Source organism: Leucoraja erinacea, chromosome 32 (assembly GCF_028641065.1).
Source record: "Leucoraja erinacea ecotype New England chromosome 32, Leri_hhj_1, whole genome shotgun sequence".
Lineage (NCBI taxonomy): Eukaryota > Metazoa > Chordata > Chondrichthyes > Rajiformes > Rajidae > Leucoraja > Leucoraja erinaceus.
The window spans coordinates 6,347,283-6,372,593 of record NC_073408.1 but is presented as its reverse complement, the minus strand read 5'-3'; the positions used below and the strand labels follow the sequence as shown (position 1 = coordinate 6,372,593).

Here is a 25,311-nt window from a genome sequence, read left to right as displayed (position 1 = left end):
CTATTTCCACGCTGTATCTCTAAACTAAATTGAACTAAACTGAATGAATCTAAAGTAACTAACAGGCACGGAAATCACCATCAAAACATGCGGGGGACACAATTTGTTGGTGGCCGCGCATGTGCGCACACACATGCGAGGCTTCGGCCGTGGGCCCAGTGGACGGTAACCGAATCGTGGGGCTTGAATCGGCCATTCACAGGGACTTTCATCGGCCGGCGGTGGGGTTCAACATCGGGAGCCTCGATGCAGCAGAGGAGAGATTACAAAATATGGGGGGGGGGGGGGGGGGGGGGGAGTCCTGGGGGGCATTGCAGAGGGTCCCCTGTCAGCAGTCCCCCCCCGTCCCCCCCAGGATTTTCGCCCCGAAAAACTTTAGGCTCACCTGTCTGGCGCCGCCCTTGGACACGCCCCTTGGGTGTGAGCGACAGCACACCCGCAGACCCCGCCCTCCATGGCAGTGATTGACGGCCCCAGCTGCTAATCAGTGGGTGTCTCTCCGGACCCGCCCTCCCGGGAAGTGAGCGACAGCAGCGGTTACCAATCGCCGAGCATTCTATCGGCTGTCACCCGCCCTAGTCTGCGATCGGCCAATCACCGTGCAGATATCCGGTCCCGCCCTTCCCCGCAGCAGCATCAGCTGTCAATCACCGGGAGGATCCGCCCTCCCGGGGGGGGAGCTGTGACCGACAACCCCCGCCACCAATCACCGAGCAGCGGCCGAGGTCCCGCCCTCTCCGCAGGCCAGGTAAATGACAGCCACATCCGCCAATGAGCGGGCGGTCTTGTCCCCAGGCACCGCCTCCTGGGCGTGAGTGACAGCGGCGGGCGCGCGGGGCAGGCTGGGAACAAAACAAACGGCAGCGCGAGCGAGCGAGCGGCCGCGGTCGGAGAGAGAGAGCGGGAGAGAAGGAGAGAGGAGCGGGCAGCGGGCACTCGCCTCACACCGCCCTCCTCCCCCCCACACACACACACGCACGGTAAGCCGCAGATCCACCGCCCGCAGCCGGCCCTCGAACGCCGGGCCTGCGTCCTCGCCCCCCCGGTCCGTCCGTGCCCCGCACCGCACCGGGGCCTCGCGTAAACAAAGGCCGCGGTCGCCGTGCTAGACTTGGGCCCCGGACCTGCAAGAGAGCGTCGATCCCAGGCCGGAGGTGGGAGTCTCTCCCGGGCTACTCGCCTCAGCCGCCCTCCTCCCCCCCACACACACACATGACCCGTAAGCCGCAGTGGGATCTCGTGTAGGGGGATAGGAGCGGGGGCCTGCGTCCTGGGGTAGTGGTGGGTCCGTCCGGGGAGGGCACCGCACCGGGGGTGGGTAAGGGTGGGGGGGTCGATGGGCTAGGGGTGGGCCCCGAAGGGAAGGGCGTCGGTCCCAGGGAGGGGTAGGGGAGGGTAGGGGTGGAGGGGGCTCAGGGTCTCTCCCCTGGAGGGGAAGGACCCGGTGGGTTGGGGGGGTGGGTAGGGATGGGTAAGGGTAGGGATGGGGTAGTGGGTAGGGGGGGGGGAGGGATGGGTAGGTGGGGTAAGGGTGGGGAGGGGAGGGAAGGGTAGGTGGGGGGGGGGAGGGGTGGGATGGGTGGGGAGGGATGGGGAGGGGGGGAAGGGTGGGGAGGGGAGGGAAGGGTGGGTGGGGGAGGGGGGGTGGGGAGGGGGGGAAAGGGTGGGTAGGGGGAGGAAGGGTGGGGGGGGAGGGGGGGGGGTAGGGGGAAGGGTCGGGTTGGGTAGGGAGGGGTGGTTTAGGGACAGCAAATGTTGCTTCACACTGAACATTTCCAGGATATGAAGATTTAGTTTATCTTCAAAGTCATGCTGAAATTACATCCTGACTGTGATCACGTCCATTAGTTAGTTGGCCCAAAAGAGGAGTTCATTGAAACGTCGACATTAATCTGTGATTTCATATGCAAAACTGTTGCAAGAAATCATACAGAATGTGTAGGGAGGAAGTGCAGATGCTGGTTTATATTTAAGAGGGAGTTAGATGTGGCCCTTGTGGCTAAGGGGATCAGGGGGTATGGAGAGAAGGCAGGTACGGGATACCGTACTATATTGAATGGCGGTGCAGGCTCGAAGGGCCGAATGGCCTACTCCTGCACCTAATTTCTATGTTTCTATGTAGACACAAAATGCTGGAGTAACTCAGCGGGTCAGGCAGCATCTCTGGAGAGAAGGGAATGGGTGATGTTTTGGGTCGTGATCCTTCTTCACACTGAGAGTCAGGGGCTAGGGAGACTAGAGATATGGAAAGGTAAGGTATGAAAAGGACAGATGATGATGAAAGGAAATGTCGAAAGGTTCACTGTTGGCTGAGGGGAGGCTGACAATGAGGCATTGAAACAGTAGTAATAATCGGGAAGACAGTGAAACTAGTTGGAGAACTAGCGTGGCGGAGGGACGGAGAGAGGGGGAAGCAAGGATGACTTGAAGTTAGAATAATCTATATTCATACCGCTGGGTTGTAAGCAGCTCAAGCAAAATATTAGGTGCTGTTCCTCCAATTTGTGTTGGGTCTCATTGTGACAGTAGAGGAGGTCCAGGACAGAAAGTTCAGTGCGGGAGGGGGAGTTAAAGTGTTTAGCAACTCTTAATGGGATCTTGCCATGCTTTGTCTTTGCAACATGGACTGGGCTGCACTGACATGTATATGCAAAATGAATTCTTCTGTAACAATAAATATCCATTGAATCTTGGGACCCCCCCTCAGGTCGTGCATTTCAGTCTTTCTCACGGAATCAGTGTCAGTCAATTCTGAGTTCAAGTTCGGCATTCTTATTAAGTGGCTACGTGCTGCTCTGAATTGTCCAAAGTAATTTGGGGCTCACGGTGTGTGGGAAGTGCGATCAAAGGCTTTCAAAGGAGAGTTGGAGAGGCTGCGGCATGGAGCTGATTTGCAGGGGTTGGTTGCATCCTGGGTGTTGGGGAGTAGGAAATTAATTGGGTTGCTGTACAAGAAGATGTATGGCTTTGGGCAATGCTGTCACCCCTCTGATGCTGTGGAATGTGGAGGCTAAATGTTTGTGACAGACGCGAATAGATCAGAGGTGATGGTGATGAACAGCTCTGAAAGAGAGACCACGGATTAGAGGGTCCAAATGGCCTCTGAATACCCAGGATCATGATTTTTCCCACTCGTCACACCATGTAGATTTTAAGCAATCTGCTAATTTAAAAATATAAACAAATAAACATATGCACAAAACAGTGAAGTGAAAGCTTGATGGTTTAGTGAAGACCTGAGTTGTATTTGTATTTAGAGTTCAAATAGCAGGGACTTTAAATCATTCCATTCTTGATTTGATTCTGTTTCTTTGGTTGATCTACCACCATCAAACACTTAAAAGCTTTGGTACTACACAAAATAACATTTTAGCTGAAATTGTTTATTAAAGTAATAAAATGACTGAACCAGCTGCCTTGTGCAATCATAACATTATAGCCATTACTTTGGAATTGTAGAAGTGATTATGTTTCCAGAAGCTTTGAAGATAAATGTAAAAAAGTCGCATTCACTCAACTTCCAATCCAAGATTATAAAAGTAATGTTCAGAAGGAATTGTAATAGAACACAAATTTAGCACAGCATGAAGATTTTGGAATCAGTGAATAATTTCTGATTACCTGTGTAATTTCTGGTATCAACCCTCAACCTTTTCTATTAGTGATTTCAACATACCTACCTATAAACAACCATAACTCAATCTTGCTTGACTGAAGTTTCGAGTGTATTGTATTTAAAATGTATATCAGGATAACAATTGTCTTTCTTGCAGCATCTGGGTTTGCAGTTAAAATGGGTAACAGCTAAAACGCTAAATGTATGTAGCAAAAAATTACAACACATACAAAATGATTTGATTAATGTTTCCAATATATATAGTTGCGATTTACATCTATTTATGTTCCCTCGCTCTCTTCTCCTGCGCCACTACAATATCCAGGAATCAATCAAGCATCTGTAAGTGTGTGGTTACTAAATAGCACAGGTAATAGCAGGTGGTATTGGATAAAGGTTTGCTGCATTCTTAAAATAGTTGGCTGAAGGAAATACACAAGCTGTGGAAACTTCCTACTAAAATGTGATGGGAACATGAATAATTCCAAAAGTCTGAGCTAAAATTTGTTGAAAATGAAACAAAGTATAATAGCACTTATTGTTGTGTTCTTTTTGTGCTGCGTAGACCAATCCTTTGCAATCACGTTTAATGAGATTAAATTGCACATAAAAAGATAACTATGTTAAATTAGGTGTTTTAAAATAAATTCATATATAATACAATAATGAAATTGTTGCTTGCAAGTAGGGTCTTGACCCGAAACGTTTCCTATTCCTTTTCTGACCCGCTGAGGTACTCCAGCTTTTTGTGTCTATCTTCATAGAACTGACTAGTTTGCCTCGCACTAACCTTTTAATGTAGGGGTTGTATTGATGCCTTGCAGACTAGTTAATGTGCAGGAGACCTCTGAACTTAAACTCAATATAACATTCAAATGTCTTTCCTCAGGTACTTCAACATTTGAACACTGAGGGGGACAACATGGGTCCAAAGACTTTTACACACAGTTCTCCGGTCCATGGTCAAGAACTTCTGGGAAAGTTAAACAAACTGCGCAACGAAGGACACTTCTGCGATGTAACAATTCGAGTCCAGGACAAAATCTTCAGGGCCCACAAAGTGGTTCTTGCTGCTTGCAGTGAATTCTTCAGGGCAAAACTTGTAAATCAATCAGATGCAGATGAGTGCATTTTGGATTTGAACCATGTTACTGTCAGTGGATTTTCTCCATTGCTGGAGTATGCATATACAGCTACACTTGCCATAAATACAGAGAACATTATTGATGTCCTGGCTGCTGCAAGCTATATGCAGATGTTTCATGTAGCAAACACCTGTTCAGAGTTCATGAAATCAAGTATCTTATGGAATACAAACAGTAATCCTTCAGGACCTGTTCTTCCACTCCCTCAAGAGAACAGTGGTGCTTGCATCATTCAGTCCCACGATGACAGTCTATCTCCAGTATTATCAGAATGCAGTTCCATTGAGAAAAGTAAGCCCAGGGAATCCCGCAGAAAGAGAAAGAACTTCATAATGATGTCCCCAGAGAGTCCCACAGAGTCTGCTGTCCAACCCAACTGTTCACATGTCGTGAACCCATCGGTGACTTTCTCGGATAATCGAAACCAGCAGTCTGTGGACTCGTCGCTGTCATTTCAGTGGACATATCCGGTGGGTGCTGATCGCCGGACTCACGGTGAGAAGGTAAAAGCAACAGAAAGCGTTCGGATTGTGGAACATCCCATAGCCACCGACATTACAGGAAGAGTATCTGAATACACTGCCTGTGAGAGTACAAAAGCAACATCACCCCCCATGATAGAAGACGATGTAAGGATCAAAGTTGAAAGGCTGAGTGATGACGAAGGTCACGAAGTTGTATCACAGCCTGTCAGTGCTTCACAGAGTTCACTTAGTGACCATCAAACTGTACCGGGGAGTGAGCAGGCTCAGGAGGATTTATTGATTAGTCCCCAATCTTCCTCAATCGGTAGGTATTACTGAACGATAAACTGCTGTTTTCCACATGTATTAGCTTTAGTAAACCAGTGTAATAACTCAATGAAAAATCTCCATGACATCTCAAATTGTCATATTGTAGCCTTAGTTCACGTGACCAGCATGTTATTTACAACCCAGAAAACAGTTTGTATGAATTAACAATAATTAGCTGTGGTTATTTAGGAAGGAATAACAGTAATTTGCATGTTGAATGATATTCTTTTATTTTTGAATATAAGTTTTCTTTCAATAATTGTAGTTGGGCTGATCTCGTCTTCCTTCGAGTCAGCTGGAGTGACAAGTCACCTCTTTGTTTTCATCACAATGCTGTCAGCTCTCTGAGAAAGTGGGTCATGCTGCAGGTGCTTATCAATCCACAGTTACTGTTTGGCCCTCCTGCCCAAATTCTAAGCAGTGATTGCCAGGACACCAGCAGCACTTCCCTATTTCATGTTTTTGCCTCACTCTTAACAATTATTTCATTTTTTTAAAATCATCAAACAGCATTACTTTATTATTATTCATATGGCATTTGGAAAGTAGCTGTCAAAATGTTTACTGAATGTTGGTAATTGATTCATTGACACCAGCTCCTGGATGTATAACGTTGATAATTCCTGCGTAAGAATTTTAAGGTCAATAATTAGTCCTGCGTTGAAGAGATTGCTCTCCAATTTATTCACAATTAGACAATTGTTTAATTTTTGTGCTTTTGAAAAAAGCTGCAATTGCACTTAACTGAACTACATCTGGCATGATTAGTTTGGTAAAGTGTAACTCATAACCCTGCTTCTCTGCAAGTTGAAGGGAGGTAATTCGTATGTATGTCATCTCATTATTTTTCAAAACAGAAAGCAATCCATTAATAATAATTATTCACATTATATTTTGTATTTTCTTGCCATCATTGTGAGTACCTGGAAATATTTTATAATTTCATATTCCCCAATGTCTGTCACTTAAAGTTCCCCTTATCTTTTCCTAGAAAGCAGGTATTGTCCATCTAAGTCTCCTGGGGTTGAATGGTGTTACTCAAAATGACCAAAGAGTCCTTTGTGCGATTAGCAGGTAGACCTTGACGGGGCAAGTTGATCTGTTGTATGGAATGTTCATCATTCCTCCTATTCACACATACCCACTACATTTTCCCATCTTGGAGATTGGGAAACTTAGTTCTTTCCCAGATGCTCCTTCACCATTTAGTTCACTTGGGGGCCAAGAATCCCCTTTAGTCCATGTGGATTTTACAGTTTTATAGAGAGTTTAGAATATCCTTTAAGTAATTTACTCCTGAAATTACTTGCTATGATAGAACTCAAAGTAAGTGTGTTTATTTTGGGAGCCTGGTGTCAGATATAGTGTCAGTCTCCTACTATACTCCTTTTACACTCTCAACTGTACGGACATATTCGGCTCTAATTTCATCTACAAGTTTGTAGACGACACCACTGTGGTGGGCCAAATCGCAAATAATGCCAAGATGAAATACAGAAAATCAATATAAAAAATTAGTAAAATGGTGTCAGGACAATAACTTCTCCCTCAATGTTAGCTAGTCGAAGGAGCTAGTTATTGACTACTGGAAGCACGGTGGAGTACATGTTCCAGTCAGCATCAATGGTGCAGATGTAGAAATGGTTGAGAGCTTCAGGTTCCTTGGTGTTAATATTACCAGCAATCTGGCGTGGCCCAACCACATGAATGCAATAGCCGAGGAGGTACACCAATGCCTCTACTTCCTGTGAATATTGAGGAAATTCAGCATGTGTCCAGTGACTCTTACTAATTTCTGTAGATGCATCATTGAAAGCTTACTGCCGGGTTGCCATCACACCTTTCTTTAGCAATAGTTCTGCCCAAGACCTCAAGAAATTGCAGAGTTATGGATGTCGCCGAGTCCATGACACAGACTAGACTTCGCACTATTGACTCCATCTACATTACACGTTTCCTCGGAAAAGCAACCAACATAATCAAAGGCTCGTCCTACCCCAGTCATTCCTTGTCCTCTCTGCTCCTGTCCGGCAGAAGGTATAGAAGTTTGAGGTCCATTATCAGAAGCCCATTATCGGGCTTCTAACCGGTCCTTCCATAAGCTAGGGTTCTGTTCAATTCACATCTACCACATTGAAGACATTGGACTTTTTCTAAGGAAATTATGCACTTCAATGCTGAGAACTATGCTCTATTATCTATCTTCTCCTTTGCTCTACCTATTGAACTTGAGTTTAAACTGATTGCATCTATGTGTGGTTTATCTGATCTATTTGGATAGCATACAAAACAAAACGTTTCACTGTACCCCAGTACATGTGACAATAATTAACCTAAACCTAAAGGGATCATGTAATCAGCCTCAATCACAGTGGATTCTGGGTGAAATGGCTATCACGCCAATTAATTTGAAGATTTTTGATACATCTGCAGTGCTTTGTGGTGTCTATTATTGACTGTCGCTGAAGCATACAAGATGTGGAGATCATTGCTGTTTAGCGGCCCATGTGTTTTTTGTTAAATTTGAGGCAACTTCCTTAGTTTGTAGGTCTATGGCACACTGGAGTTGATGAAATTATTAAATGAAGAATTTAAGTAGTGAAATCTGCCAGAGAAGTGGGTCCTGAAGTACACAAACGATTCAAAGTTTTATACGGTTGTCACTGTTGATTGTGTTTGTTGTGGGTGGGGAGGGATGCACTGTTGTCCAATGGGTCAGGTTTGGAGAGCTTTATTTTCTTGACTTTGCTAAGAGGCTCAGTCCCATGTATGCTTCAGTGAAAGACTTAGTGATTTGTATCTCAGCTTTTGAACCGATGCATTTACTTGTATCATTGGCATTCTGTAAATCAACAACTGAATCTGGAGTGATCTTGGTTTTGGAGTAGAGGTTGAAAGGTAAATAATTCCACTTTGTCCCATACCATGGGAATGACCATATATTGAGTCCTATTATGGCAGGAAACATGTTGGAGATGAGGTACAGTGTTGCAGCAAGGAGAAGAATGAGTAAGATGGCACAGTCTTGCTTTACCTCAGTTCCATTGGGAATGGGGTTGTGGTGGACCTGTTGGTTAGAATCACAGCTGTATGTCATTATGGCAGAATTGGATGGTAGAAAGTTTCTGAGGCCAGCTAAACTTGAGGAGGGTTCTCCATAACCCCTGCATTCTGGCAAGAATCAAAGGGTTTTGTGCATTTGCTTAAAGCCTTGGATACAGGTGATTTGCTGCCTGATATTTTTCCTGGGTTTTGTGTTGCAGTGATGATCATATCTGTTGTACGTGTCAATGGATGGAACTCGTGTTACAACTGGAGGAGGGGCATCTTGGCCACTGGGAAGTGAATCCATGCAGTGACTGTTCATGTGGAAGACTCATGGGAAAGTTTTTGGAAGTTACTGCAATCAGACTTTACTCCTTTCTTGAGGTCCCTGAATTTCTCAAGCGTCCTCACGTCTTCCCAGATGAGGATACGCGTTTGAGCAAGAGGTTTTTTCTTGACATGTTTTCAGCTGTGATTTTGTCTGCTCTAGAGGCTTTATTTTTCACTTGCCATTTAGCTTTTTACATCGTTGCTGGGGTTGGGGCACTGCAAGCATTGAGACTAATGGTGTGCTGTGTGATGGACATCAGTATTGAAGATAGACTTTTAGTTGTGGATATCTGTGAAATGGTCCTTCCATCTGACACTGACTGCCTGTCCTGTAAGCTCTTGGCTCTGGATGAGGTGAATCTTTGGTGTTTGAATGGTAGATTTCCATGTTAGCCCCAATGAATCTGTAAATGTTAAACAGCTAGTTGACAAAACACTTGTGCTTTTTCCAAGTCAAGGTATTTGGTGGATCTCAAGCTTCAGAAGTTAGTCGAAGAATGATTTGAGTTGCATACTATTAATGCCAAGATCTCCCTGACCATTTTCATCAATCCAGTTTGTATTTTCTGGTTGTGAAGTCATGTTTCTTTACAGCTGCTGATTCTAGACTCTATGAGCACTCCGTGACTCCAAATTGCTGCTATTACCATTGCAAGATTCACATGGTGAATATTTGCTTTTCTTTTTATAATTGGTAGATCTTAGTGTATTGATCTATCATGGTCTGCTTTAGAGGGTTATTATCAAATAGGCACAGTGTAAAGTTTCAATTAGTGTGTTGACTTTTAAACAATAACTTTTTCAATGCAGAATGAAAGTACAAGTTCATTTAAGTTATTGCCGTATTAAATGTTTAGTGTCATTTTTTTTTCTCTGAACAGGTTCAGTAGATGAAGGAGTTACAGAAGGGCTACCAACACTTCAAGGTACTTCCAATGCCAACAATCACCCTGATGATGATGATAGGTAGGTAGACTTTGTACATACAGTAAATGAGTTCAGAGTGACTGCAGAGCAATATGATGAGATGAAGTGGCAGTTCGTGGTTTTTAAAAATATAGTTGACCATTATGGAGAAGCTATGTCTGAAAATCAGTTTTATGACATTTATTTGGAAATGTTTTATAACTGTCATCAGCACTTGCAAGACAGAAGTCTTTGCTTACTTCATTGCTACTACCCCTGTGGAGACTTAATGTGGCAAATTAAAGCCATTTCCTTGCTCACTGTAATGCAACTCAAATTCCAAAAACAACAAGAAGGGCGACAAAAGCGCTGATGTATTATCCTTATTTTAATGAATGCTGAAAATACATTTCATTGTCTAACTTGAGGAGTATAGGACGACAGATAGCACAATGGGCTAAGAGTTCGGCTGGCGACCGGAAGGTAGCCGGTTCAAATCCCGCTTGGAGTGCATACTGTCGTTGTGTCCTTGGGCAAGACACTTCACCCACCTTTGCCTGTAATGGAATGTTACGGCGGCAGGCGCGGGCACACCGCGACGCCCTGTGTCTCCCTTTCAAGGGAGATGCTAAAAATGCATTTCGTTGTCTCTGTACTGTACACTGACAATGACAATAAATTGAATCATTTCATTTTTTTCATCATTTCATTACACGATGAAAGTACTATGGGAACATCTTGTAGTCTTTTCCAAATGCACACAATAAACTGTTTTTGAGGAATATGTTTTTAACATGCTCCTACCCTGCAGAACATAAAATTGTACTTGCTATCGCAAAGATGATAAAGCAATTCAGACATTTCTTAAGTGGAGGATAATTGCTTAGTGGTGTTCATCTGTTGATTGCCAAATGCTTGTAGATCATTAAAGTAATACTGAAATGTTGGACATTTAAAAATAATGATTGGGTTTGGAATGAAAAAGAAATCACTATATAACTTGGGGAATGATCCAGAGTGCAACTGATGTATATTTATTAATAGTGCGAAGAAGAGGCAAAAGGGTGGACCAGAAGGTGTGGAAAAAGTAGAGAATTTATAGAAATAGGGTTCAAATTTGTGAACATGTGCGTACATCTGGGTGTTTAAACTCTAGATTTTAACTTCGAGTTGTACCAGTACCCAAAGTGCCAATCTAGACTGGGAGTGAAGGTCGAAGGGTTAAGTGAGATTTTGTACAGCATGGGATAAAGGCAGTAACATTTTGGGTGAACTGAGGGGTGCTGAGCCCCCTCCTCTACTCCCTCTTCACCTACGACTGCATACCTGTACATGGTACTAACACCATCATCAAGTGTGCAGATGATACAACGGTGATTGGCCTCATCAGCAACTACGATGAATCGGCCTATAGGGAGGAGGTCCAGCTCCTAGCAGCATGGTGCGCTGACAACAACCTGGCCCTTAACTCCAAGAAGACCAAGGAACTCATTGTAGACTTCAGCAAGTCTAGGGGCGGCACGCACACCCCCATCCACATCAACGGGACGGAGGTGGAACGTGTTTCCAGCTTCAGGTTCCTGGGGGTCAACATCTCCGATGACCTCTCTTGGACCCACAATACCTCAACTCTGGTCAAGAAGGCTCACCAGCGTCTCTTCTTCCTGAGGAGACTGAAGAAGGTCCATCTGTCTCCTCAGATTCTGGTGAACATCTACTGCTGCACCATCGAGAGCATCCTTACCAACTGTATCACAGGATGGTATGGCAACTGCTCGGTCTCCGACCGGAAAGCACTGCAGAGGGTGGTGAAAATTGCCCAACGCATCACCGGTTCCTCGCTCCCCTCCATTGAGTCTGTCCAAAGCAAGCGTTGTCTGCGAAGTCGCTCGGCATCGCCAAGGACTGCTCTCACCCCAACCATGGACTGTTTACCCTCCTACCATCCGGGAGGCACTACAGGTCTCTCCGTTGCTGGACCAGCAGGTCCAGGAACAGCTTCTTCCCTGCGGCTGTCACACTACTCAACAATGTACCTCTGTGACTGCCAATCACCCCCCCCCCGGACACTCCTCCCACTGGAAAAACACTATGACTGTATGCATGTAAATAGATTTATTTATTGAAATCATATTCTATGTCGCTCTTCCAGGGAGCATTTCGTTGTCTCTGTACTGTACACTGACAATGACAATTAAAGTTGAATCTGAATCTGAATAGAAGGAGACTGACTAAGAGGCCACTTTTAATGATGTTACACAAACTCAAAGCTCTAGAATTTGACCAGTGACTAGTGGGGTAGCACAAGGCTCGGTGCTGGGATCGCAGCTATTTACAATATACATCACTTATTTAGATGAAAGATGAAAGGATTCAGAGTAACATTAGCAAATTTGCAGATGGCACTAAGCTGGGTGGCAGTGTGAACTGTGAGGAGAATGCAGGGAATGCAGGGTGACTTGAACAGGTCGGGTGAGTGGGCAGATGCAGTTAAATGTGGATAAATGTGAGGTTATCCACTTTATGTAAATAGTGTCAAGTTGGGAAAAGGGGAAGTACAATGGGATCTGGGGGTCTTTGTTCATCAGTCAGTGAAAGTAAGCATGCAGGTACAACAGGCAGTGAAGAAAGCGAATGGCATATTGGCCTTCATAACAAGAGGAGTTGAGCAAGGAGCAAAGAGGGCATTCTGCAGTTGTACAGGGCCCTAGTGAGACTACACCTGGAGTATTGTGTGCAGTTTTGGTCCCCTAATTCGAGGAAGGACATTCTTGCTATTGAGGGAGTGTAGTGTAGGTCTTCAAGGTTAATTCCCGGGATGGCGGAACTGTCATATGCTGATAGAATGGAGCGGCTGGGCTTGTATACTCTGGAATTTAGAAGAATGAGAGGGAATCTTATTGAAACTAATAAGATTATTAAGGGTTTCGACTCGCTAGAGGCAGGAAACATGTTCCCGATGTTGGGGGAGTCCAGAACCAGGAGCCACAGTTTAAGACTAAGGGGTAAACCATTTAGAACTGAGATGAGGAAACATTTTTTCACACAGTTGTGAGTCCGTGGAATTCTCTGCCTCAGAGGGCGGTGGAGGCAGGTTCCCTGGATGCTTTCAAGAGGGAGCTAGATAGGGCTCTTAAAAATAGCGGAGTCAGGGGATATGGGGAGAAGACAGGAACAGGGTACTGATTGGGGATGATCAGCCATGATCACATTGAATGGCAGTGCTGGCTTGAAGGGCTGATTTGCCTACTCCTGCACCTATTGTCTGATGTCTACTGTCACTGATGAAGCGGGACATTTAAAATACAAAAGGAAAATATTGCAAATACTCAATTGGACATCTGCAGAAAAAGAAACACAATTAATATTTCATGTGGTTACACAGAAAAGCTGGAGAAACTCAGCGGGTGCAGCAGCATCTATGGAGCGAAGGGTGATTGGCCTTGTCATGTTTTTAGTAGATTTAATTTCCATTTTGCAAAGGTTCTTTATCATTGGTTAGATAGGTTGCTATATTTGCCAACTATTGAACTCTGAAATGTTTAGGATTTTGTTAAGACAATGGTTTGTTCATTTTGCTACTGAATGGTTACACTTTTACATTAACTTTATTTTATTTCTCTAGGTTAGAGAATGGGCAGTACTCCTATCAGCTCTATATAAACCCTTCAACAAGTGGCACAGAAAGACCCAGTCCAAATGGCCCAAATAAGCCTTTCCAGTGCCCTACATGTGGTGCCAGGTTCACACGCATCCAGAACCTCAAACAACACATGCTTATTCACTCAGGTGAGTGTCTATGTGCATGCATTATCTGCTTCTAAAAAAATGGTGTGATTCTTGTGACTTGTACAATTTTCTTTGTGCTGCTTAATGCACATGTGATCAATCATACGCAAAAGCATATAAAAGAATTAGGACTAAATTCCGACGGATACAATGTTTTGAAGAGAATTGTAAGCTAATGGTGTGTAAACTTAAGTGGTATCGTTTTTATTAAAATATTTTTGAACTGTGTAGGATCTAGTACTGAAGATAGAGCATTCAAAGCATGATGTTAGTGCCGAGGTAGCCAATGATTTGAGGTCTGTTCTGGCATACAAGCCGTGATAGAAGAAGATACAACAATATGTGGTTTCCCTCAGTTGTTTTAAGTTTTCTATTGATCTAGTTGTATTTGATTGATAACTATCTTACCTTCCAACACACGGTTTATTATTCGTGAGGTGTATTTTGCTGATTTTGTTACAAAAGGAGATCCTAGAGGAAACTTTATTAGTAATTCTGAGGTTAAATAATTTTTGTGATTTATTTTTATAACTTTAATGACTAAACCTCAGAATTTGTAAAATTATATACAGCCTGTAGTTTGTGAAATACGATTTGGAAACTGGGGCCACTGATACCAAAACTAATGGGTGGAGTGCACTTTTTGAGTTTATTGGATATACCATGTCACATTGTCTAAGATTTTGAAGGAGACCACCTTTAAAATATTTCATATTCAATATTTCTTGCCAAGTGTTATCTTCAGCCAGAACATTGTTTAACCGAATACATCTAACTCCAGTATATGAAGTTCAGTGTATCATTCAAGTTATTAGGTAATAAACCATGTTGTCTTGGAATATGATGGACATCGACATCCTAATGATAAAAGGTAGGGTTTGGTTAACAAGCCTACCTTTGGTACACATTTTCAAAATTTTAGTTAAATATTATTTAGCTGTCATGCTTTCAGTAGGTAATGTTTGTATTCCTGACATAACGTAATAGCTGATTTTCTTGTGGAAACTATGTGGAAGAATCTTTTCTATTCATAATTATAAATTTAATGAAATGTGACTTTTTTAATTCTGTAGCCAAAATGGCTGTGTATCAATAACTGCAGTTTGATTAACTATGAGCATATCCAGTAATATTGGCAGTTATTAGTAAATTAGTTTTGTTGTTGTCTGTTTGCAAATGTATCCGAGTGTTGAACTTTTAACGGATCCTAATATTTTTCCAGGAAATTGTTTTCGGAAGGAAAAATAAAAGGGAATTAGTTTAATTGTAGAATTTTCACAACAATCTGGAGTGCAGTTTAGCTGAGATATTGTTATGTGTAATATGTATTCCAGCCGTTACAAAATAAATCCATATCTCATTTATTTAATAAACTGGGTTAAGAAACATGGCAGCAGGCCTGGTTTTCTTTCCTGGATTGCAGCCAGGTGTTTGATTTCATGTTTGAGGGTAGGAATAAAGCTGGCAAAGCAAGGAAGTGTGCAAGTTTGCTTTTACTAAAAATCCATTTAGAGTCTGAAAACAATTGGTCCTGGATGCTAACAGCTATAATTTTTGTTCATGTTGAATATTGATTGGGAAATTCAATTGTATATTGCATGCTTTTTAGTGAGCGAGAAGATTGGATTTTGGAGTAAAATAGCTCATTAAATGCTACTGCCAGATTGTAATGTGCTTAGTAAATGATCCGATTTCCTAGCCCATGCATAACGCACCTACGCAACAAGTAGTGTGCATATGATATGATGTTAATATGTCTACTCTGTAGGTCATCTGGACCAAGCTTGGATAAAAGAGCTTGCTCAGCAAGACCAAACCAAGCACCTAAAAAGGATCATCATTTATTTGTTCTAAAAAATGACACAAACTCAGTGGGCTATAAGGTCATAAGTGATAGGAGCAGAATTAGGCCATTCAGCCCATCAAGTCTACTCCGTCCTCAAGCATGGCTGATCTATCTCTCCCTCCTAACCCCATTCTCCTGCCTTTTCCCCATAACCCCTGACACCTGCACTAATCAAGAATATATCTGTCTCTGCCTTAAAAATATCCATTGACTTGGCCTCCACATCCTTCTGTAGCAAATAATTCTGCAGATTCACCACTCTCTGATTAAATAAATTCCTCCTCATTTCCTTCTTAAAGGAACGTCCTTTAATTCTGTGGCTATGACCTCTAGTCCTAGACTCGCTCCCACTAGTGGAAACATCCTCTCCACATCCATTCTATCCAAGCCTTTCACTATTCAGTACGTTTCAATGAGGTTCTCCCCCTCTTCTAAACTCCAGCGAGTACAGGCCCTGTGCCATCAAACGCTCATCATATGTTAACCCACTCATTCCTTGGATAATTCTTGTAAACCTCTTCTGGACCCCCCCTCCAGGGCCAGCACATCCTTCCTCAGATATTGTGCCCAGAATTGCTCACAATACTCCGAATGTGGCCTGACCAGTGCCTGATAGAGCATCAGCATTACATCCCTGTTTTTGTATTCTAGCCCTCTTGAAATAAATGCTAGCATTGCGTTTGCCGCCTTTACTACCAATCCGACTTGTAGATTAACATTTTGGGAATCCTGCACCAGCACTTCCAGGAGCCTTTGCACCTCTGATTTCTGGATTATATCCCCATTTAGAAAATAGTCCATGCCTGTAGTCCTGCTACCAAAATATATGACTCACACTTTGCTACACTCTATTCCATCTGCCACTTCTCTGCCCTCTCTCCCAACCTGTCCAAGTCCACTGTTGAGTCCCTGCTTTTTCTGCCCCTCCACCTATTTTCGTATCATCTGCAATCTTGGCCACAAAACCTTGAATCCCCTCAACCAAATCATTCATATACAAAGTGAATAGTAGCGGCCAAATTGTAAAGCACAAGAGTAGCGGCCCCAGCACCGATTCCTGCAGAACTCTGCTAGTCACTGGATCTGTGCAACTGTCCTGACCTGAAATGTCACCCCATAGTTTTTCTCCAATGATGCTGCCTGAGCCGCTGAGTTACTCCGACCCTCTGTCCTTCCTTGGTAAATCAGCATCTGAGGTTCCTTGTTTCTATTACAAGTTGTAAACTCCTATCTGTTCACTGACTACTTCCAGCAGAGGAAATCTAATTTACTCTAGCCTGTGTGACTCCAGACTTGAATAAATGATTGACAGTTAAAATGCCCTCTGAGAGATGTAGTCATACATCATGATAACAGGCCCATCAGTCTAACTCATCCATGCCAATGAAATGTCCCATTTGTCTATGTTGACCCATATCCCTCTAAACCTTTCTTATCCATGCACCTGCCCATTGTCATTGCAAATCCCTTAACTACTTCCTCTGCCTTCCGAATGGTTAGCAAACTGCAGGGGCAATTAGAGATGGACAGTAAATGCTGACTAATAAATATACTTAGATGACCGATCCCTGGAATTTCATGATAGCATCAAAGTGTGGAATTGAGAATATGATAGCAGCAGTCAGAGCTTCCAACCCCACATGTAAAACAATGAGTGATTTTGCCTTTGTTGCATTGGGAACTGTGACCTGTCATTAGATGTTGTCAAAAAGTTTGATCTGCATGTGTTGGCATGGAACTAATTGTCATTTCCACTGTGGAAAAGATGGGAAAAGATGTACACAGCTTGGAGCTGGATCCCTCCAACTGCCCATCCATTAACTCCCTTTAATATCTTACGCATATCGACAATATACAATGATGATCATCAGTTTTAGTCTGTAGTCCAACCCATTAGAGTTCTCTCTAAAGCTGCAGATTATTAAGAGCACTGATACAAACTGAACAGGTTCCCTGCATAGCAACTTGGGCTGCAGAATGTGTAGTCAGTTTCATTTCAGATCGTGGTGCATATTTGTGCAGATAATGGCCCAGCTTTGCACTTGACTCGTTTAAAAGGATCATTTATTTGTGGGTTAGTAAACCATTTGGAGCTAAGCTATTTGTTTTAAAAACTGCAGTTTCTAGTCTTCATCATATCTTGAAGACATTTGTTGACAACTGGCCTATAACAATCAACCATAATGCATTCTTTATGTTCGGCATATGGATTGTTTATGCCACAGTTTGGAAATTTCTCTGTGATCAATACACTAACTAGAATATAGTTACAGTACTTTTTTTTTTGTTTGGTACTGAGTTAAGCAGTTTGTTTAGCCTGTTTGGAAATTAGAGAATGAAGTGTAGCTTCATCTTAAATAAATTGGATATTGCTGTTTTGGAACATTTGAGTTTTTTTTTTTTGCAGGTATCAAACCCTTTCAATGCGACAGATGTGGAAAAAAGTTCACAAGAGCGTACTCCTTAAAGATGCATCGTCTGAAACATGAAGGAAAGCGATGCTTCCGATGCCAGATTTGCAGTGCAACCTTTACTTCCTTTGGGGAATATAAGCACCATATGCGCGTTTCAAGGCACATTATCCGAAAGCCAAGAATCTACGAGTGCAAAACATGCGGCGCCATGTTTACTAATTCTGGAAACCTAATTGTACACCTGAGGAGTCTGAACCATGAAGCATCGGAATTAGCTTCTTATTTCCAGAGCAGGTGAGGCTTACTAGTTAAATATTTGCTTTTTTTTTTAAAAAAAGCTACATTCTGTGGCTTGAATTTGTTATTCCTAGAGTAACTTGCAATTGATGAAACGGGTAAAAGTCATGAACGCTGCATGTGACAACAATTAACATGAATCGCTAAAGGTTTGAGATTATAAGTATGTTTAGCAGAGATAGACAGAAGATATTTCCATCAGTAGTGAGTTCAAAATTAGGTACCACAAATTTAAGATGGTCACTAATAAATCTCAGGTCGACACACAAAATGCTGGAGTAACTCAGCGGGACAGGCAGCATCTCTGGAGAGAAGGAATGGGTGACGTTTCGGGTCGAGACCCTTCTTCAGACTGATGTCAGGGGAGTGGGTGGGACAAATATAGAATGCAGTTAGAGACAGTAAGACTGGTGGAAGAACTGGGAAGGGGGAGGGGATAGAGAGGGAAAAGCAAGGGCTATTAAAGATTAGAGAAGTCAATGTTGACTACCCAAGCGAAATATGAGGTGCTGTTCCTCCAATTTGCGCTGGGCCTCACTCCGACAATGGAGGAGGCCCAGGACAGAAAGGTTCAGATTGGGAATGGGAGGGGGGAGTTGAGGTGCTGAGCAACCATGTGATCAGTTGGGGTAAGACAGACTGAGCGGAGGTGTTCAGCGAACTAATAAAATCTTGTTAGAAATTCAAATTAAATTTTGAAAGATCCTCGTTAATTATCCTCAGGATCTTGTGTGGAATTACAAAATACTCTGTCTTCTCAACCCAAGAACACACAGCTTAACGTCTGACCTTTCCGCAAAAGACAACCTATGCTGTCCAGGAAACCACCTCTGAACTGCTAAAATTACAAGTGAATAGATTTAGTAAGGAGACCAATGCTGTAGATACTACTGTAGAAATTATAGAGACACAAGAAACTGCAGTGCTGGAGGATCTCAGTGGGTCAGCACAGCAGCTGTGGAGGAAATGGAGTCTGAAGAAGTGTCATGAACCGAAACGTCATCTGTCCATTCATCCACGGATATTACCTGACCTGCTGAGTTGCTCCAGCACTTTGTGTTTTGCTGCAGAAACTATTTCCTTTTTGGATTTTAACAGTTTTGTTTATACATTTCTCACTTGTTTTATACTAATCTGTTTTTCTTTCGTATATCTAGGTGTAAATATCATGCTATAGAATATTTCAATGGGTTAAAATACACGTTTAGATTTAAATGGGTTCCCTGAAAGTGTAGATCTTGACAGCCTAAGTAATACTGCCTTACTGAAACCAATTTCAAATCCATTTAGAAATTGTAATAACCGACAGTTCGGCTTGTTCTATTTTTCAGCATTGCTTGCTATTGTCGGGCTATGCTTCAGGAGATTAGAACCAGCCATAATCGTTTTTATTTGAAAACTATTTCAATTTGAATTTCTGCTGTGTGCTCCCTGAATAGCAATTCTTAACTCTTCGGTTAGGTGAAGGAATAAGTAGAGTTAAACAATTTGTATTACTTTTAAAAAGCCACAAAATGCTGGAGTAAGTCAGTGGCTCCGGCAGCATCTCTGGAGAACATGGATAGGTGACATTTAGGGACAGTGGTATTAAAATCTGGGGAAATTCTTGGAATGCTCCAGGATTTTTTTAATTGTTTTTCTTTCAATTCGATCATGGCCCAGCATTTATTGTTCATTCCTGGTTGCCCCTGAACTGAGGAGACAACTAAAGTTTTACCACATTTATTAATGTAGAATCGTATGTAGACCAGAGAAGGTAAGAAAGGCGTATATTGTCCTTATTGAAGGACAATAATAAAATAGGAGACCAATGCTGTAGATACTACTGTAGAAATTATAGAGACACAAGAAACTGCAGTTTCTTTATTGACAATAAAATAGGTGGGTTTTGTAACAATTCAGTAATTCCTTTGCTAGCACTATCGAAATTAGCTTTTTTCCATAAATTCCTGATTTCATTTTGATGGTGCTAGGTTTGAAATTTAAAATCTACTCCCCACTGCCTCACACACAATCCAGCTGCCACGGTGGAGTTCACAGCTGTATCCCTGGATCAGTGGTCCTAAACTTTGCCTGCTAGCCCAGTAAGTTAACCAACACAACACAACACAAAATACAGTTGTTATTAAGTGAATAAAACTCATACCAAAAGGACAAAACATTTGCTACTGAGGAGAATTCCAGCATCATTTTTAAAAACTCAGGGTGTTTATTTTTGATCATTTAGCTTGTTTTAATTAAGCCTGAAACTTAGATTCACTAGGTTATTAGTACAGTAACCTAATCGTCACGCTATTTTATTATTATTTTTTATTATTTATTTCGAACAGCATAAAAGAATAAAAAGCAAGTGTGAAACAGCATACAAAAAACAAAACATATATAGTATAATGTTCCCAGTTTCTTAAATTTAATCATTTTTATGATTTTCAATGCGTTCATTAAAACATGTTATTTATAAAGAATGACTGTTCCTAGGACAAATCATTGACACTTAAAGTATAAAATTAGAAAAAAAATGTTTAACAGTTCGTAAGCTTGGAATTTTAAGATGGGAAATTAAACATTGTTGTCTCAATGATTATATTTGGCCAGGCAAGGTACCATATCCAATTCCCAATCGTCAGTCATTTGTGGAATTGGAGATTTGACTGTAAAATATGAATTGAGTTCATATTTTGGTGTTGTCTATTAAAGATTGATCTACTGGTACTACCTCTATTTAAAGTCAATTCTCATTCCAAGTTTATCTATAGTTAGCAATAGTTTATATTTGGGTATTGAAAGAAACTGTTGGAACACATGCTAAAATCTAATAATCACTTGTTTTCCAGCGACTTCATAGTGCCAGATTACCTGAAACAGGAGCAAGAAGAAGCCCTTGCTCACTATGACATAGGAGACAATGGTTTTGATAATAACTCAGCAGTGCAGATGCCAGTCATTTCACAGGTATCCTCCACACAGAACTGTGACAGTGCATTCCCCCTTGGACACTTGGCTGGACTCATGAACAAGGATGATGAAATAATAGAAGAGCAAAAGACAAATGGCTCGGATGTAAATGGAATGCTTGGCGTGAGAGAAGATCTGCACAAGAGAGGTTCTCCAGAGGAAGGACCTCATATCCTTTATAGCTAAGTTAGCCCTGGTAGTTAAACTTATGTACTTTTGGAGAAAGTGCCTGGACCTGGGTCAAATGATTCTTGGAGCTTTTCTTCCAGACTCTGAACTTTTATTTAAAATAGGTCAACATTACATTATTTGTTTATCAAAAGTTTTGGACAAGTCTGTTAGCCTTCAATTAATTACAAGCACATTAAACCACACATTTCTTATTTCACACGGCAGTCAAGTACTTTGGAAGAAGCCGCGGTACAACTTTTGAACAATGTCTAGAGACCTGAATCCTCCAACAATGTTATACTTTATACTTTAATAAAAAGCTGCCAATATTAGATGCCTTGTCAAGTTGGCATCTGGGAAGATATTTTGGAATCAAAGTCTAAAATGCTGCATTGATGGATAACAATCTCATCAAGTTACTGAAAAAAAAATCAAATGTTTAAATGTTCTCTGGCAGAAATTATCTTATGACAGATAAATGGAATATTCTCTTACAGTTAAATTATGTTCACAGGGTAGGAAATTTCAAAATCTTCACCAGAATATGAAATTTTGTTTTCAGCAAAAAAGTAACTTTGTACAATAATAAAAAATGTTTTTATCAATGAGAATTCAAAGCTGGCATTGTAAATAGAAATATTAGTCTGGATATCTTTTCCTGCACTCCAAATTATACCACATTTCCTTCTATATAGTCAGATATATTCTGGTCACCTGAAGGGAAGTGGAAGAATCAAAAGCTATGAGTTATTTGCAGTCAGGCATCGGGCTTTCTGAATGCCATTTGACTTTTGCATTCCTTGCTGAAAAGTTTGAAGTTCCCATTGCTGTTTTTTCCAGTTCAGGAAAGCAGAGCTGCATTCAGCATAGGACCTTGTGACAATTAATGTCTGTCGAGTGTGAAACTAATATACAATTGGTTTCTTGGCCAACTGGGCTAGAAATGGTGCAATTAACCTTGAGTCAGGAGTTGGCTTCGGAGCCATTGGCTCTGGGCTGTTGCCGCCAAAGTGTGACCTTCTTACTTCGACGTGATTTAAACTGGAAATATCCGAACCTATTTCCAGTACATATTTTACTATTAATCTGAAGTAAAAGTGAATGCATATCTCCTTCAGATATGTTTAGCTACTTTTTAGTCTCTTGTAACTTGTGAATGTGTGTTGACATTGACACCACAGTTGGTGGCACGTTAGTGAAAGAGTATTTTTCAGGGAGCTTGTTTGCCTTGGCTGTTGTTCAATCAGTAGTTTATTGCAAACTTTTCTACACGTTTTTGTGCTAACAGATAACTCGTTTGAAGCTTAAATGTTCAGACTTAGATTTCTACGGCTGTTAAGTTTTTTTTAAACAATCTACAAAATTTGCTGTTTTGTGAAGTGTTCACCTTTTTAAAGCTATTAATTAAAATTGTTGATCCTTTTGTTAACATGCAAAGGGTCATGTAATATTTTGACAATCTGAAGGCATGCTGTGATTGATTAAGGCATGTGTGTTTTAATTTTTTATTTTTAGTATCTTATGTAGTCTTGGTATTCAGAATATATACAACGTAGCACTCCTGAGAATAAAGCACAGATAACATTTGATGGTTTGAGCTTATTCAGATAAATGTTTTGTTATACATTATCCGTACCAGCAATACTGAAAAATACCTGCTTGGGTAGTAGCTGGCCAGAATATCCTGTTTGGAGTATTAGAAGCTAAAAGTATGCTGGAAGTATTGTCAGAAAAGCCTCTATTTTTGTGTTAATTGTTAGGGAGTTGGTCTGAATGAAACTCTGATCCATGCACAGAATTCAGTGTTTCAGCACCAGATGTTAAATATGAATAGTTAATCCAGTTTCTGGAAAGACAATGACTAAATACAATGTTTTGTATACAGTCAGTCATTTTAATATATTCTATACTTCTTCATTCCCAACTTTTTTATTATATCTTGTTAAGATTGAAGAGTTTTTACTTAATTTCAAATAGTACTATCATGAATTCATTTTGGCTTATTTTCAGTATGAATCAAAACTGGATTTGTTGTTCGTTTAGTAAGGGGAGGGACGGGGCATGGGGGGAATACAGTGGGAGCTAGCATCGAGGAAGATTATTCAGCTCATTGAGACTGTTGTGTGGAAAAATGAAACTCGATACTCGCACCTCTTATTAGAGGTGGGTGATGCAAAGCTGTGTGTTCCCATTATAAAATCTGCTAAACCATCAATGACGCAACACTGTTATTTTTATTTAAATTTTAAAATACCAATTATTACTCTGTAGAGCAACAGTAGATAGTTGTTAAACTGAGTTGCTATTATCGTGTTTCATTAATTAATGGTTTTATAATTGTTTTCCATTATTATAAAGATTTTATTCTGCCAGTGTGGGCAAATGGTTAAATCAACTAAATGTTGACCACTATTCAAAACTCAAAGAAAATTGTTGGTACATTCAATGAAACTACAGTAATTGTCCTGTCTGTTTATGTGGGCATGGTTGAAGTTAACCATTATATGTATATCGGTAGTACTAAAAACTGATGTAGTTCCTTCTGTCCTGTATTCAACAAATGTGCATTTTTTTAATTGTTTGTTACATTGCAGTCTTCAAAAGTTCAGCACTTTGACACTCTACATGTTGGTGATCTTCAACTTGTAATCCCATCACTGCCGTTACCTATTGCAAGGACATTAATAAAGCTGAGCCTTCAGTGTCCCTGTTGTGGTCACCTGCTTGTAAATACTGTATAGTCTGATGACTTGGAAATATTGCTAATCTGTTGAGCAACAGACTTTGGATGGAATTTTTGATAGTATGATTGCCAGTAAATTGGATTTTTCTTTGTTTGTAATCCTTGTTTTTCACCAGCATGGCCCCATGACAGGAGGTTATTGTAAAACATAGCAAAATGCAAAATACATTGTTCTCTGGCTATGGGTTGCTTTATTTATCCTGTTGTGGAGTCTGTCAGTCCTTCTACGTGTATGCGTGCGTGAGTATGAGTGTATATATAAATTGGGAAAAGTTCACATATTCTATTTTCATGCTCATGATGGTCACAGAGGCAAGTAGCATTGTATAAAGTTTGATAAAATAATACTGCAGTTGATAATCTGTGTGGAAATTATAAATAAAGCTCTTTACCATTATATACTGCATATTGTGTGTACTTGTAGAAATAACATGGTGTCTTTCCACAATACATATATATTTTTTAATGTTATCTAGATTGCTGCTTTGACTTTCCTTGGAATTGAAAGTAAACTACAGAGAAACAGATATCATTGTATTGCTAATGGTTTATTAATGTCACATAAAGCTGAGATATAGTGAAAAGCTTTGTTTTGCATGCTATCTAGGTAAATCATGCCATACACGAGTACATGAATACTATACATGAGTACTGTTGTTATACTGTGGTGCAAAAGGTGGAAAATAGCACCATGAAAAATAAACACCGACGCATGGTGTTACTGCTACAGAGAATGTGCAGGTAATAAAAGTGCAAGGACTGCAACAAGGTATATTAGGAGATTTATTTATATAGGAAGTTTATGAGAGGCCCGTACAATAATTTAAATACGATGGGGGGAAAGTTATTCTTGAATCGGGTGGGGAGTGTTTTGAAACTTTTATGTCATGTCCAGCGTGAGAGGGAGACGAGGGAATTGCTGCAGTGTCAATGTTCCTTGATTATGTTGACTGCATTCTCGAGGCAGTGCGAAGTATAAATGGAAACTATGATGGGCGGCTGGTTTGCGTGATGGACTGAACTTTGTGCACAACTCTCTTGCAGTCTTGGGTAGAGATGTTGCCAAACTAAGTGGTAATGCATCCCGAAAGGATGCTTTCTATAACTGCTTTTAGTGCCTACCCCTATTTTTAGATGAGAAGTGGGAGATGGAGTTTACGTGAAATTGAATTAAATGTTCCTGCCGTTGGGTTGTAGGCTACTCCAGCAGAATGTGTGGTACTATTTGTCCAGTTTGCACGTGGCCCCATGCACACAATG

At 41.3% G+C, this 25,311-nt stretch overlaps 1 protein-coding gene across 1 annotated transcript; it reads left to right on the top strand.

Annotated features, from left to right (window-relative positions):
* Positions 1–848: 848 nt before the first annotated feature.
* zbtb44 (zinc finger and BTB domain containing 44) lies at positions 849–24,450 on the top strand. The gene is made up of 6 exons (XM_055660649.1): positions 849–980; positions 4,506–5,550; positions 9,812–9,896; positions 13,462–13,625; positions 17,879–18,179; positions 21,017–24,450. Exons 2-6 carry the CDS (start codon positions 4,539–4,541, stop codon positions 21,321–21,323), a joined length of 1,869 nt encoding a protein of 622 aa, XP_055516624.1. The 5' UTR covers positions 849–980; positions 4,506–4,538; the 3' UTR covers positions 21,324–24,450.
* The last annotated feature ends 861 nt before the right edge of the window (positions 24,451–25,311 follow it).